This window comes from Nuphar pumila, chromosome 10, assembly GCF_984573655.1.
Source record: "Nuphar pumila chromosome 10, dmNupPumi1.hap1.1, whole genome shotgun sequence".
Taxonomy (NCBI): Eukaryota; Viridiplantae; Streptophyta; class Magnoliopsida; order Nymphaeales; family Nymphaeaceae; genus Nuphar; species Nuphar pumila.
This window is the reverse complement of record NC_143258.1, coordinates 111,608,872-111,625,929: the sequence shown is the minus strand read 5'-3', so window position 1 is coordinate 111,625,929 and position 17,058 is coordinate 111,608,872. Positions and strand designations below refer to the sequence as shown.

The 17,058-nt window shown below is 36.3% G+C and overlaps 1 protein-coding gene across 2 annotated transcripts in view; it reads left to right on the top strand.

Moving 5' to 3' along the window:
* The window catches only part of LOC149827923 (protein EMSY-LIKE 3-like), a 47,638-nt gene extending 31,625 nt beyond the window's left edge, over positions 1 to 16,013 (top strand). The window contains exon 10 of one of the 2 annotated variants that reach the window (XM_090019732.1): positions 15,293 to 16,013. In XM_090019732.1, coding sequence (XP_089875858.1) covers positions 15,293 to 15,507 — 215 coding nt within the window. In that variant the 3' untranslated portion in view covers positions 15,508 to 16,013. Of the gene's footprint in view, positions 1 to 15,289 lie in introns of both variants that reach the window. The other variant, XM_090019731.1, reaches the window with a different exon arrangement.
* Positions 16,014 to 17,058: the final 1,045 nt, after the last annotated feature.

Sequence of the window (17,058 nt, the reverse complement as noted above, 5' to 3'; positions counted from 1 at the left end):
TGACTTGATAATTGGAGCTTTAGTTATGTTGTTTTTTTCTTAGAGATTTGAAATTTTGAATACATGGTTAAGACTTTTTTGATGATACACTACTTTTTAACTTTCATGATGATTATCTGTTTTTCTCCATCACCCGACCCACCTTGTTGAATGTCATCATCATTCTAGCACTATTTCTCTCTCTCTCTCTCTCATCATGATCATGTTGATCTTCAATATCATCATTTTTTACCGCTACATTTATCTCTTAAATTGTCCTCATTATCACCATCAACACCTTGCCATGATGACTGATCAATATTATAATAATCTCACCACCTTTTTTTCTCTTCTTTCCCTTTTCCTGGTCATAGTCTGGCAGAAAAGTATCTGTAATGGAGCTATCTATATACAGCCGGGTCTTCCTGACCATTTTCTAGCAGGGAGTGGGCAGAAAATGGTCTGACATGGTGCCAATGGACATGGATGGCATTGCCCATCCATTTTTCCAGTTAGCATATGCCTGGAATACAAAGGGAGTGAGAGGGAGGGAGAAAGAAAGAAGGAATGGGGATGATGAGTGGACGAGTTGGCCTTGCAAATAAAGTTAGCCACCTGAAAGAACGTAACCTCTGGATCTTAACCCAGCTACTCCATTTATACTGGCCCTTCTTGTATCTCACTTTAAAAAGGCTCATGATCTTGGCATTTCATTTATAGAAAATAATCTTGGAGAACTTTATAATCACGTTGATTTTATAAGTTTCAGCAACAGTCACAAATACTGGTCTTGGCTATTTTGCTTGGCAAAGCAAATTCTCACGATAATATAGATTTAGTTGATAAATCTTGGGAAAATCTCGATGCTTATAAATTAAAAAAGTATAAAAATCACAGAAGTAAGAAAATAGCATATTTAGATAATAAAATACACATATAACAAAAGAAATAAATAAAAAATATAAAATGAAGAAGAAAAACATTTAAGATTTAGAAAAGAGATTAAAAAGTAAAAGTAACTGAAAATATCATGATATTATTGTGTTATTATCGTGACAATATCACTGTAACTTTTTTTGAAAATATCACAATACTTTTCCTTTTAAATCACTTTACTAATAAAAACTGTATATAGCTGATATATTCAATATATCGGCAGTATCTGTAACCATGGTTGCAATCATGATTGTGTACTATATAACATCTCTAAGTTTATGTGCACTGCATGTGCTTGTGCATTGTTTTGACTTTTGAGTGAAATGGTCTTGGTTGGCAGTACAAGATACTCATGTTTACATGTTGTGTGGCCTGTCTAATTTAAATTCTAAAAAGTGCACGATCCCTTGGTGTTTATTCAGTTTCATCCCTCAAGTATTTTCTTTGTTTTCCATTTTGTCAGGCTTAGTATGGGTGTATGCACAGAGTTTCCATTGTAGTGCATGTTAACTTTTGGTATCTAATCGGTCAACAACCTATGTCACACAGACTCGTTAAAAAGGCCGCCGCACCCGCGTCAACGCGATGCGAAGCGGGTGCGGCACCTGGTGTGGTAAGTATTAAAATTTGCCACACTGAGTGTTGTCAACTCACACCCAGGGTTATATTTATCCAAAATGGACTCGGTCACCTTTGACCAAGTCCATTTTGGTCCAATTAAAAAAATGAAATTTGGGAGGGGGGTTGGGGGAGGGGTAGGGCACGATCGCGCCACCTCCTTCGACCCCCGACTCCTCATCCTCCCTCCTCTTCCGACGACGACAACAAGGTGAAATAGGTACTCTCTCTCTCTCTCTGTTCCTCCTCCTCTCTTCTTCCTTCTCTTCCTCTTGCCTTTCTTCTTTTTTTCTCCTCCGCCTCTCTTTCTTCTTCTTCCTTCTCCCCCTCCCTTCGCCTCCTCCTCCTCTCTTTCTTCTTCTTCTTCTTCCTTCTCTTCCTCCCTTCGCCTCCTCCTCCTCCTCTCGTGTTGGTGGAAGGGCCGAACTCAGGCCTGCTCCAAGAGAGGCTATGATGAACCCTTAGTTGTCAAAAGCTGTGCCTAGGCATAGGGCCATCGCCTAGGCATATGGTTATAGGCGGTAGGGCCCTGTTTTCCACCTAGGCACTGCCTAGGCTGCAGGGACATGGTTGTCATTTTTTTTTATATATATATATATATATATATATATATATATATATATATATATATATATATATTTGCTTCTTCCTGTCCCAAAAGCTTCCTTTTTTGTATCTCATTTTCTTCTTCTTTTGCATTTTTTACCTTATTATTTTTTCCTTTTTCTTCTTCTTCTTTCTTTTACTCCTTCGCCTTCTCTTTTTCTTCATTTTTTTCTTTTTTTCTTCTTCTTCCTCCATTCATCCCTCCACTCTCTTTTTTTTCTTCCTTTTTCTCCATTTTTTTCTTTCGTTTTTATTTTTGTTGTTTACATGAATGCATGTGTTTTTGACACACATATGCATATATATCCCTTTTTTTCTTTAAGTCACTTATAAGACTCTTCAAATATCAAAGTTTTAGGTGTTTTATGCTCAATTTGAACGACTAGATGTGTTTGTCAATACTTATTTATTGATAAATAAACTTTGTTTCAAATTGATTTCATCTAAAAATGTGAACATTTTATCATGCAATTTTCGTACGATATCATTTGATGGTTTTTTTTACCTCTTTAAAATACACATCTGAGCATAAAAATGCTTAATCAATTACATGTTATCTATTTAGCAACAATCAAAACACATTTTACGGTTCAAATCGAACATAAAACATCTAAAAACTATGATTTTTTTTGCATCCTAACAATGACCTAACGAAAGAGGGGCAGGATAATCCTCATTCTCTCTCTCTCTATATATATATATAAATATAAATATAAATTGAGCATAAAACACCTAAAACTTTGATGTTTAGAGCATCTTAACGGTGACTTAAAGAAAAGGGGATAAGATGCACCCCGTTCTCATATATATTGTTAATGTATGTTAATATATAGATATAGGGGTATTTTAGTCCTGTTTTATATACAAGGGTATTGTAATAATTTTACACATTTAATTTTTTCTTATTATAATCTTTGTAAATCCTAGAATTAGGATAGGGCTTAATGGTCATTTGACCATAGAGCCGCTGGGATTTCCCCAATGACTACATTTCTAGTTGTCGGGGAGATCCCAACGCCTATACCTTGGTTGCTTTGTGTATATATAGGGTTTCAAACCCCACACCTTAAAAGGCTTTTGCTTAGAAATTTTCCTCAATAACATTTAATATTTTTACTTGTGTTGTATGCCCATAAGTGGCTGATTTGTGTGGTTTATGTGATTGATCCATAAGTGATCATTGTTGTTGTGTATGTCCTAAGTGACATTTGAATATCTTTGTATTTCATTACATGATATGAGAGCCTTGATGCTCTATTGATGATATTGAAGCATTCAAGAGACTCATGGCAGATCGAAAAGATCGGATAGAGTCTCGGGAAGGATGCCCTTAGCCTCACTTGAAGATTGTTGCTCGTGTGGCCGGTTCATTGAAGGTTGGAATAGTCGTCATATCAAAGAGTGGAACATTGCCAAAACAAGTACTTTGTACTCTTGGTTCTATATATTTTTGTTTTTCTTTTTTGTTTCCTCTCTTCTTTTTTCAATGGGCGATAAGGAAGTGGGGACAGTGGTTCTTATTAAATTCGATGGAAATAATTGTAACTTATGGGCTATGTCACATGGGTGCGGGTACATATACGGGTGTGGAGCAATTTCAGAAATTTTGGACACGTTGGACATGGGGACACAACTATATATATATATATATATAACAATAATAAGATTGTAAATTTTAAAGCAAAAATAAAAAAGTAATTCTATTGAAGTAACAACACAAACTTACCTAAATATAACACATAAAGAAGATTGTGAGTGTGATAACAACAAAACTTATCATAAATTTGCCAAGTCCGTCCAAATTAATTTTAATAAATGGATAAAAATAGACTCAGTCAAAGTTGATCGAGTCCAAAATGTGGACGGACTCGGCTCCAGTGCGTTGACCGAGTCTGACACTTAGTTGACTGTGTCCGCCCCGTGTCCGAAGCCGCACCCGTGTCGGGGCGTGTCGACATGAGTGCATTGACCTTTTAGCCGAGTCCGTGTGACTTAGCTTATGGGCCACCGCCATAAAAAAGATCCTAATAAGAAAAGGCTTGTGTGTATAGGTTGACGGTTCCTCTATAGAACCACAACCTATTCTTACAAAGTCCTCTAGCGAAAAGCATGAAACTACTAAATAAGAGGTCCTTAAAGGAGAAAAAAAGGGCTCTCTTGAACTATAAGAAAGCTATGAAAAAATGGAAAATCGGATACACCAAGGTATTTTCCTTGTTTATGAGAAGTATGACTGAGGACACATGTAAGAACATATTGAAATTTGAAAGAGTCGATGAAGCTTGACTCTTTATCAAGCAAACCTATACCCAAAATGATGCCGCATATAGATGGGAATTGCAAGACAAAATTCACACTTGTAAGCAAGGAGAAAAGAGTGTAAGAGAGTGTTATGGGACTCTAAAAGGGTTGTGGGATCAAGTGTCAAAAATGAAACCTATTTGGGAAATCCCAAATAATGACAAACAAAGAAAGAAAACAAATTTTGAATAAACAATTTTTTCAATTCATGAGGGGTCTACGACCCAAATTTGAGCAAATGAGGAGCAACATCCTCCATAGAAAGCAAGAAGAACTTCCACCTATTCATGAAGTTTTGACCCAAGTTGGCATGAAAGAGACCAGGTTAAATTCCCAAACCGAATCTAAAGAGTTAAAAGATAATGTTTTAGCCGTTTCAAAACCGGGTGCTAGTTCTCATACATCTAAGCTTTCACACTTGGAAAACCTCAGCCTTTTGAAGGAAAAGGAGATAGAAAGAAGAAAATTGTTTGTTATTAAACCATATTGTCCGGAATTTATAGCCAAAGAGGAAGGGAAGATCGCTTCAGTTGGAACTTCTGAAGTCGACAAAGAAAACTCAAGTAAATCTATAGGGAACATGTCACTATCTCAATTGATGGAAGCTTTTCAACCTCTCCTTAAAGGTTCCTCCACACCGGGTGCTACAGTCTCCACTTATTTCCCCGTATGACTCGGTTCCTTGATTTCGGTGCTTCATTTTATATGACCTATAATGGTTTCATGCTTAACAATCATAGTGTTGATTCAATTAGTAAAAATGTTTTCACTGCAGATGAAACCTCTCTTGATGTTAAAGGAATTGAAAATTTTGAAAAATCTATGAATTTTTGTATTCCAAAAATAAGAATTATTCCAAAATTCAATTTAAACTTACTTTCGGTTTCTCAAATATCTGATTAAGGTTGTAGTGTCTCCTTTACATCTGACCAATGCTCAATACAGGATCTCCAGTCAGAGAAGCAGATTGGAGGACATAGAGAAGATCTCTACTACATAAATCTGCTAATCATTCAAAAGAAACCTTTTTGTCTCAATGTACAAATTTTTTTTTTGATTTTATGGCATCAAAGACTAGGTCATCCTAGCATTACTGAATTGTTAAATGTATCTCATTTGAGAAATTTTTGCAATGAAAAAAATCCAATGTACAACTTGTATACTTGCTAAGATAAAATCCATTCCTTATCAAGCGAGGTCCTTTTTTGCCTCAAAACCACTTGAATTAATACACTGATATTTGTGGCTCAACCCTAGTAAAGTCTAAAGGTGGATACATTTATTATGTCATTTTTGTGGATGACTATACTCACTTTACCTGAATTTACTTTTTTAAGCACTCTTTGAAAACTTCAAAGCTTTTCACAAATTGGTTACAAATTTACTCAAGACGAACATATCCATCTTTCATTCTAACTCAGGGGGAGAATACATGTCAAATGGTTTAAAAAATTATTTAGAATCTAATAAAATTTTACACCAAAGGCCTTGTACAAACACGCCCCAACAAAATGGATTAGCCGAACAAAAACACAGACATATAGTAGAAACTACAAGGACTTTGCTCATCTCCAAAAGTGTTCCTAAACACTTTTGGGTTGAGGCAACTCTTACTGCATTTCACCTGATAAATCGGCTTCCATTATCCAAACTTTAAAATGTAACTCCTTATGAAAAACTCTTTCAAATTTCTCTTGATTATTTTAGACTAAGAACCTTTGTATGTAAGTGTTTTGTATTAACAAACAAAAATATCAAGTTATCTCTAAGATCCATCCCCTGTGTATTTCTTGGGTATGGTGAGAGTCAAAAAGGATTTCGATGTTATGATGTTGAAAACAATAAACTTTATATTTTAAGAAATGTTATTTTTTTTGATAAAGATGTGCCTAAGAGAGAAGATGGATATATATTTTTAGAATTGGATTCTAAGAATGATAGTGATTTGATATCAGAAGAGAATCAAATTGATGATAATGAGCCTCAAATACGTAGTCAATGTGGTGGACATCAAGATAAATCTCCAATTATTCAATATAAAAGAAGACAAGAAAGCTACCATCCAAATGCTTTAGAAAAATATTCCAACCTAAAAACTCAAGAAACTAGAAATATTAGGCACTCTTGAATGACAACATAAAGAACCTAATAGATTAATAACATATGAGTCCTTTGCCCCTCAATACAAAGCTTGTCTAGCAAAAATTTTCTCCTATTTCAAACCAGCTTCATATAATCAAGCTAAAAACTATCCAGAATGGCAAAATGTATGCGAAGAAATAAAAGCATTAGAAAATCTAAAACCTAGGAATTGAGCAACTTACCACCTGGAATAAAATCAATAGGATGCAGATGAGTCATCAAAGGTTAAAACTAAGAGTGATAGAACCTTGGAAAGACATAAAGTGATACTAGTAGTCAAAGGGTACTCACAAGAATATGGGATAGATTACAATCAAATCTTCGCCCCTGTCCCTAGAATGACTACTGGTAGAGCACTTATAATTGTGGCTGTTGTTAGGAAATGTCTTATCTACCAAATGGATGTCAAAAATGCCTTCCTTACTAGAGGATTAAAAGAAATGTATATGGATCCACCACATGGGTATGATATTCTGAAAGAAAAGATTCTTCATCTTAAAAAGGCCTTGTATGGTCTCAAACAAGCACCAAAGGCTTGATATGATCATTTTAGTTCTGTTATGACTAGTCTTTGGATATTTTTCATGCTATATTGACACTGCATTTTTTATTAAAAAATCTTTTGTAGTTTTTGTAATTTTTCTCCTTTATGTTGATGACATGATCATAACAAGAGGAGGTAAACAAGGAGTAATTCATATTAAGCATGCACTTAAATAACATTTTGAAATGACTGATTTAGGTTTTCTCATATTTTTTTTTATGATTAAAGTTGCTTATTCTCTCCGAGGATATTTGTTAAATCAATCTAAATGTGCTACTAAGATGATTGACAAGTCTGTAAGATGAAGATTGATGGTGGAACTCCGTTGGATGATCCCACACCATATCGACAGATGATCAATGCCTTGACATACTTGACCATCACTAGACCAGACATCTCTCATGCAGTTCACACTTCTAGCCAATTTCAATACTCTTACTTCAGTTTATATGAGTGTTGTTATGCATATTGTTAGATATTTAAGAAATTCTGTTAAAAAGCATTATTGTTGTCTTCCTCTTCCGCTCTTGAATTAGTTACATATTCTTATTCTGATTGGGGAGGAGATCCCAATGATAGACACTCAACCATTGGTTTCTACATTTTTGTAGGAGACTCACTGGTGTCCTGGAAATGCAAAAAACAATAAAATGTGCCTTTGTCATCTACAAAAGCCGAGTATATTAGGCTATAACCACCACAACATCCAAAATTCTTTGGTTGAGGAGCTTGCTAGCAGACATGGGAGTACCATCAACAACACCATCCAGGTTATGCTGTGATAACAAAAGTGCCATATACATTGTTGGGAATCATACCTTTCATGAACACGCTAAGCACATTGAGATGGACTGCCAGTATGTTAGAGAAGATTTTTTTAAGACGATTTTGTTATCACATATCGTATCCGAATATTAGTTTGCAGACTTCTTCACTAAAGCCCTTCCCTCAACTAGGTTTCATTTCTTATTAGGCAAAGTTTCGGTGGTCACACCGTAAGTTTGAAGGAGAGTGTTAATGTATAAACATAAGGGTATTTTAGTCTTTTTGTACATATAAGGGTATTGTAGTTATTTTAAACATTTTTATTTTCTTTTAATCTTTGTAAATCCTAGAATTAGGATAGGGCTTAATGGTCATTTGACCATAGAGCCGTTGGGGAGATCCCATAAGGGTTCAAACCCCACACCTTGTGAGGCTTTTGCTTAGAGATTTTCCTCAATAACATTTACTATTTTTACTTGTGTTGTATGCCCATAAGTGGCTGATTTATGTGGTTTATGTGATTGATCCATAAGTGATTTGGGGTCTTCTGCCTAGACCCTGACTAGTCCTTTTAGGGGTCTTCCACCTAGGCTTTGATTAATGCTTTTGACAACTAAGCGTTAACTCAAGATTGAGTTCACCATAACTGAACCCAGGTTTTGGTTGGGTTCAGAGTTCGGCCAGTTTTTTTATTATGAATTTTATTTTTTGCTTTTAAGGACTAAAATGGTTGTGGTGTCATTTTTTATTGACAAGGAATGAAAATTGTAGATTGTTATTTTGATTTATTGCATGAATTTATGCATGATTCATTTATGACTTGATAATTGTTTTTATTTCATTAGTGTTAACTTAAAACTGTTACTATATATATATATATATATATATATATATATATATATATATATATATATATATATATATATATACCTCCCTACACCCAAGTTTTTTTAAAGTGCCACATCCGCACCTGCATCTATGGATGTAAACAATGATTGCAGTTTCACTTGGAATATTGTTTTTTTTTGTTTTCTTTTTTTGTTTTTAAGTTCTTATTAGATGAAATTGCATATCAGATTTTTTCCTTTGTATTTTATATCTTTGTATTCACATTATTTTTTGATATGTTCCCATTTTTTGGTTTTTTTTGGCACTCTCGACCATTGAGAAACTTATCATCCAGCCTAGGAGAACCTGAAAATAGGCCAATAAAATATGAATATAGTATTTCTGAGAGCAAATATCTGTTGGGAAAATATTTGATGCCAGGTAGTGCACCAAACATGTAGGTTAAAAAGGCACTCTGAGAAAAAATGATTTTTTAAGTAATTGCTTGCAAAAGAATAGATTGGAAAGGCATTTTTGAAGCAATTGTTTGCAAAAGAATATATGTTGGCATGATGTTGAAAATTTTAATTGTTAGTGATTTTGTTACTTAAATTTTCATTAAATGATCATCTTTTATTTGTTAGATACTTACACAGATCAAGTTGTTGCATTCATGTTAGTTTTACATGTTAATCTCATATTTTTCGGTATTTATTTGAGATTTTCTATTTCTTATTGGTTGTTGCTTTATCAATCAAACATTTCTTTTATTTTTTGTATTTTTAGATATTTTCTAAAGTTTTTTTTTAAGTTTTCAAAAATATATTTTTGAGTCTTACGCTTTACGCCTCGAGGCTTATGCTTCGCTTCATTTTTGGTAGAGCGCTTTGTTATGCCTCAACACTTTTCACAACATTGTCTATAACAATTATGCCATCAACAAATATCAATAACAAGGTAATGAATTCTTTACCTTTGTGAACAAACGACAAATGATAAAGGGGAGACCAATAAAATCCATGTCTCTGAATTTCTAGAGAAAAGCTCTCAAACCAGGACTGGGAGGTTTGGTTGAGACCGTATGTTTCCCTCCTCAACTTGCATATATTTTACCTGGGTCTCCTTCACTATATTCATGAGATTGTTTCATTTAAACCTTTTCATTTAGATCTCCAATGAACACATTTTTGACATCAAGTCCACTCATGGAGCAACCATGTTCTATTCCTATTTTAACAACTGGGCTAAAGATTTCATCATAATAAAGCCCATACTTTTGAGTGAAACCCTTTGCCACAAGCCTAGCTTAATATCTTTCTATACTTCCATCAAGTTTATACTTAGTTTTATAAACTCATTTGGTACCAATCACATTTTTATTTGGTGCTCTTCTCACCACCTCCCAAGTCTGTCATTCATGCAAAGTTCTCATCTCTTCATTCATCGTCTTTATCTATCTCTTATTTCTGGCTGCTTGAAGGAAACATTTAGGCTCCTCTTGCTTTTCTATCTCAGGAATATTTGATGATCCATACCAAAACTTTATGGCCTATCTTTAAATCATATGTCAAATTCTGGTTGACCCTCTAAATGTTACCTGATAGCAGACTCTTGTTGAGCTGGCACTATGTCTTGATTTGTAATTTGCTGCAAATTCATTGTGCTTGGCTCCTTTGGTCTTCTCGAATAAACATGCCCTTCTTTATATCTGTTGAAATTGAAGCCACGAGTGTTCTTTGCATCTTGCTGCTGAATTTTTGGCACCTCTTGCCCATCAATGAAATCATATGCTTGCTGCTGATCATGCAATACTTATTGGTCCTCAGCTTGCTGTTCAACAGTATCTTGTACTTCACAATATGAGTTAGAATTGTCACCATTAGTAATATGATAAAATAAATCTGCACTCAACCAGGGATCATAAAACTCCAATAGAGGAATATCCATTTCTTCATTCTGAACCAGATTCCTTTCAGAAACTTGCAAGAAATTTAATTCATCAAAAACATTTCTTGACACCCGAACACATCTATGCTTCTTGTCATGACAATGATACACTTTATAATCATCTGCATACTCGACAAACTTTCTTACATATGCTTTATTATCAAATTTATTTCGGAAGCTTTTATCATGTACATAACAAATACAATCCAAAAGTGCGTAGTGCACTATAGTCTGGATGCTTGCCAAACAAAATAAAATATGGGGACTTGTTTTCAAGTATCTTTACAGGCAACCTATTTATAATATAAACAGCTGAGTGGAAAGCTTTAGTCCGGAGTTTCAATACTGTATAACTAGCATGCATCATAGTCAAGCCACTCTTCACTATATGGTGATGCTTGCTCTTGGCAATGCCATTTTGTTGAGGTATCTGTGAGCATAAAACCCTTCAGTTAATTCCATTATTTTGCAGAAATTCAATGGATCCTTTTGATGAATACTCTCTTCTTTCATCACACTGGAAATTCAAGATAGAAATGGAAAACTAATTCTGGACCATATCAAGGAACTTATGAAACAACCCAAAAAGCTTCAGATTTGTGCTTCATAAAGAATATCCAAGAGTAACAGGAAAAATCACATAATAACAACTACCCAAAAAGGAATTTTTGGATGCTGGTCCCCAAACATCAAAATGGATAATATTGAAAGGTTTCAAAGCTCTTTTATTTAACAAAGTAAAAGGGAAAACATGGCTTTTACATATTTGACAACTCAAATACAACTTTTTCAAACTCATGACATAAACTAGACATAGGAATATGACTATCAAAAACGAATTTTTCAATAAAAGGATGGCTTTGACCCAATTGATCAAGCCAAACATCTTGTTTATTTGACTCAAAAATATTAAAGACATACTAAAGACTAAGATGATCTAAGGCGGAGCTACGTTAAGCTCAGGGTGGGCACGTGCCCACCCTGACCTGTAAGGCTAGTGCCCACCCTAACCGGGTTAGGGTGGGCACTGGTGCCCCGCCCAACAACCATAAGGTCCTTACCACAAAGTCGGGATGCTCCTCTTCTTTTGGCTTTCCTTGAAATCTCTCTCTCTCTCTCTCTCTCTCTCTCTCTCTCCCTGGCCCTCCGTGTCTCCACCCTCCCTACGTCCCCACTGTGGTCCCCTCCCTGATGCGACCCCACATCCAGGCAGCCCAAGCCCCCACTCTCTCTATTCCGTGGCTCCACCCTCCCCGCAAGTCGATTCCCGAGTCACTATGCATTTGTGCCCACCCTGGCTTAAATTCTTGTCTCCGCCCCAGTAGATGATGGCTCTTGTTTTGGCTTCAAAACCAACTTGATTTTCTGAGGATCTTCTCTTAAGAGATACATGTTTCCACATCGTTATCCTTCAACAAACGTCTTCTTAATATGAATATCCTTGACAAAAATAAAGATAGGAGTAAAACTATGCACAAATTGATATCATTAACCAATCTAGAAACATAAATTAGATTCTTTTTTATATTGGGAACACAAAGAACATTGGACAAATTAATGGAACCAGAATTGTATAAAGGAATGGACACCTCTAGTGTGAGTGATGGAGTGCTGAGTTCCATGTCTAGTAATCACACTATTTCTACCTGCATCACCTGAAACGTGTTAGTTGCTCTAGAATGCAGATACCATGTTCCCTGGTCATTCTTTTTCAAACTAAGACCGGCAAGAGCAATCAACTCCTTGTCTCCAATTGGAGTCCCACTAGTTTCCACTTTAGGCGCCTTCCGATGAAATTGTTGTTGCCCTTTATTCTGAACAAAATTTACTTCTGGATTGTAATTTGGGTAATCTTTAAACTAACAATTGACTTTAATATGACTTTGCTTCTTGCATATGTAGCAAGTGGGTATCCTCCTTCCCCGATTTGGATTATCCATAGTTGGAGTATTTGGGAGAAGAAGACCACAACCTCCTTGATTGCCTCCTCTACCACACTCTCTTCCTCTATAGAATCCACCTCTTCCTCTCCCACGCATGGCTACTCCAGTAGCTTGGACGTCATGAGAATCACCTCCAATCTTAGATTCTGTCATGTTTGACAATGTCATCTCATAATGCAGAAGCTTAGTTTTCAGCTCTTCAAAACTAGGTAACCGTGACTGATACTGCAGGGTAGTAGATAGAACATGAGACTATGCACTAAGACCACTCAATGCTTGCTAAACTTTTTCCTTTTCTGAAATTTCACAACCCACCAAGGCCAGCTGAAATTTCATCTTGTTCAGATATTCAATCACTCCCATTGAACCTTTTTTTAAATCATGAAAATGCCTTTTGAGAAACATAATTCGAGATTCTGATATTTGCGAATATGTTTTAGCAAGCCTTGCCCACAACTCCATTGTTGTGCAGTAGTCTGGAATGCCAATAAGAACGTCTTGAGAAAGAGTGGAGGTGTTATAGGCAACCAATGCCTGATCCTTTATCATCTAGGCCACATACTCAGAATTCTTGATGCGAGAAGCACTGGTAACAGTCTCTTTCTCAACTTTTTCTTCATGCACAAGAAACTCTGGGAGGACTTGAATTGATCCATCCAGACGACCACCCAGATCTTGATTTCTAATAAAAGGGGTGATCTGTCTTTTCTAGGTAAGGTAATTGATATTGCTGAGTTTTTCGGGCACTAACTGAGGTAAAAAGGTAGAGGGCAACAACGAATAGGTATTTTAATCCATAGAGGAAAAAGCAGAAAAGAAAGAACAAGACTAGAATCAGATAAATGACGTGACCCAAACAATGACATATAATGATGAGAACAGAGTAAGGAAATGACAATAAAAGGATTATCTTGCTGTTTGGAAGAAAACCTAAATCAACCTTTTACAAAGATCATGAATAAGCAAACACTAGATATAGAAAGATGGTAAGAAAACGTTAGGGGTTTCATAACCTATTGGGAATCAAAAAAAGAGTTCAAGAAAGACTTTAGAGACGATAAAACTTGGAGAAATAGACAGATTAAGGAAAGAAGCAAGGAGAATGAGATATAGAGAAGAAAAACCACCAAGACAAATCAATCTTTAATCCCGCTTTGATACCATGTTAACTTTTGGTATCTAATCAGTCCACCGCACTTGAGACATGAAGAATAGAAGAGAAGAAACTTGGGGCTGCAGCAATGTCACTATTCCCAACGAGGGAAGTTGTGCAGTCTCCTTTCTAATATATTAAAACAGTTACAGAAGATGTTTTGCATATAGTCCTGTTTAGTAATACAAGAAAATACAAAGAATAAAACAGTAACAGCATTACAAACATAAATCTGAGCTGGATTTGGATCAGGCCCATGCTCCAAATATCGCGTTCATAGTGCAAACCTTAGAAATTCACTATTTCAAGCTATAGTACTTGGATTATGCATTCAATGGTGATCCCATGTTACTTTTTTTCCCCTTTTGATAGTGGGGGAGAAACCACCCCTTTGGTTTAAAGTTTTAAACATCCATCCCATTACGAGTAAGAGGTGCCATGTTGACTGTGGCCTTGTTTTGGTGTCCATGGTGTGATCCCATGTTAGAGTTGTAAAATTATTTCATGGCTGGTATGTTTAGTTTGAATGGTAAGGTCCAGAGCCATCCGATGCCGTGTGTTCAAAGGTTTGTTGGCTTTTTCTTTTTCTCTTTTTTTCTCCGCATGATCTCCTTGATGTCTCTGTCTTTCCCAAAAAGTGCTCTGTTTTTTGTACCAATGGCCGGGAAATAGAGTAGGATTGATATCTACAATTTATCTTGGTCATCTTTTTTTTGCCCTTTAGTCAGGTGCATTATTGGCTATGTCACAGGGATTCGGCCAGCAGGGTGCCACACCCGCGTCGACCTGACACGACTCAGGTGCGGGTGCGGCACCTGGTGCGGTCAAGCCGATCTTGGGTGCGGTCAATGCACCCACGGTAATAAATGTCCAAATCTGAACTTAAAAAGAATATACTGTTAAAAATTAGTGTTACTGCTGTTAACTGTTAATATATATATATATATATATATATATATATATATATATATATATATATATATATATATATATATATATATATATAAATTTTTTAACAGTTAACAGCAGTAACACTATTTTTTAACAGTATTTTTTTTAAGTTCTCTCTCTATATATACCCTACGGCACCCTCACACCCAAGTTTTTTTAAAGTGCCGCATCGCCGCACCCGCACCTATGTGACATAGATTATTGGTGATTATGGGGATATTTGTCTGTGATTAGGAAATCGACAGGACAGTGTGTAAAGGTTGTCCTGAATAGTTGGAAGTGGTATGGAAACGTAAGTGTCATGCTTGAAGTTGCCCTGTGTTGTTTACTTTTGCAGATCTAGGCATCTTCTAGCACAATTAAGATTGAAATATAGTTTTTCACTTTCTTGGTAAATATCATTGAACCAAGAATATAGGACCCATTTTCGGTGAAGAATGTGATACACATCTTGCCCACCACTTTGACTGCGGCAACTTGGAAAAGATTGTGGTCAATTTGTCCATTTGTTCTTCATTCATTAAGCACCGATATGAAATTTATGAACCATTAATAACTCTTGTTTTTCCTGTATAGCAGAGGGTGAACATCCATTCTCGCAGGACCAATCTGTTGATAGGGAGAGAGGATGGAGAAATCAACAATACAGTGGGAACCAGCATGATGCAGAATTCGAAGATGATACAGCTGGTGTAGGCAGAGGTGAAGGCTCTGATGGAAACCGCATGGTTGGGGAGGGTGGAGCCGCTTCTGATGACCAACAAGATGGCAATGATGGTGAGGACGATGTTTGATTTCAAGCTTTTGCAGGGTAGTCTGCTGTTTGATGGTCAACGGTGGAACATCACGATGGTTTGACATGCCATGTTCCAAGTTTATGTATCTTCTTCTTGGAAAGAACCAAGTCATCCTGTTGGCCGCTGCAGCAACAAATTTCACAGGCAGGTGCTTCACAGAATTCAAATTATATTGGGTAGTGGAGCTGGGTCACCCTTGTAAAATTGCTGACCTTTTGAATAACCAGTGAACATGTAAGTGGATGGTTTGTGGAAAACTGGGTCGCACTGCCGGAGTTTCAGGTTTTATTGATAGATGTTTGGGAGTGTGTTTTATGAAGTATTTATGGAGAAATCAAACCTGAGCTAGTGTTTTATTAGCTAAATGAAGGGTTTATTCTCAGAAAAAAATACTGGCTTTTCCTGTTTTCAACATAAAGTTGTGGAAAGTTGTAGGCAATAGTTAAGCCGCTGCCTACATGGCAAAACCGATCCTGGGACTCCCTTTTCCTCTTACCACAAAATAGTTGTTCACTTGTGTGAATGTACTTTCATTGTTCTTTTTCATTTTTGATCGAAAATTTCTCTCTGCAAAACTCCAATTGGCATGGTCGGTTCTCAGGACAATGAAGTTTTTGGAAAACCTGCACAGGGTATCGGCTTTTGATGCCTTTGGACTGGAGCATACAAGCTCGAGTTGCTTACCGAGCACCTGCAGGGTTGTTTTGACTAAGCACTGGTCTTTGAGGTGTATCTAGGATATGTCGAGTGGAAATTGTCCCATAAATTCAGATCTCTGCTGGAATTGCCAAATCAGGCTGCTCTGGCTTTGCAACTTATCACTAAGATTAGTGTCATGACATTATTACAAGCTGTCTTTTGGCAGCAATACAACATAAATGTTCAACTGGATGCAAATAATCATAAGACATCCCATTACTGTCACCAAATAAGCTCATGCATCTGAGTTTACGATCTGGAAAATGAAGCCATCGATCAAATCAGCCAGTTGAGAATCATATGCTGGTCGCCAGCTTAAAGTGGGAGGTCCCTTCGATATGGTGCGTCTGCAGTTTTTAGCTTGCTCTCTAGCCTCTACACATTGCACTGGTCCTGACACAGAGTTTTGGCTTTGAGGGTTGCACAATGGGTTTGTGATGCCTTCCAAATAGGATGGCAGAAATCAGTACGAATGGGCCTCCTACGCTTGCATATCTGACAGCCTGCTTTACCTGATCAACTGCAGAACCTACTATAGCAGCACTTGATCTAACTAAATGTAAGAAGGCGAGTATAATGTAAGAATGACTCTAATGCTATAGGCAATCAGCAGCACCGAAAATTGTTAGGTCATTGTGCTAGATTTTACGGGAAATGTAATTCGACCCGATTCTATAAAAAACCCTATAATTTTTTATATTCTTTTGATGTCTAAAATCGCAAATATCCGACATCGAGATAACCTTTTTACCTTTCACAACTGTGAATTTACGCCTTTTTGCGATAAAATTGTATTGTCGGTCGGCTATCTTCAACACCTTTTTATGCGAATTTAGACCTCACCAACTC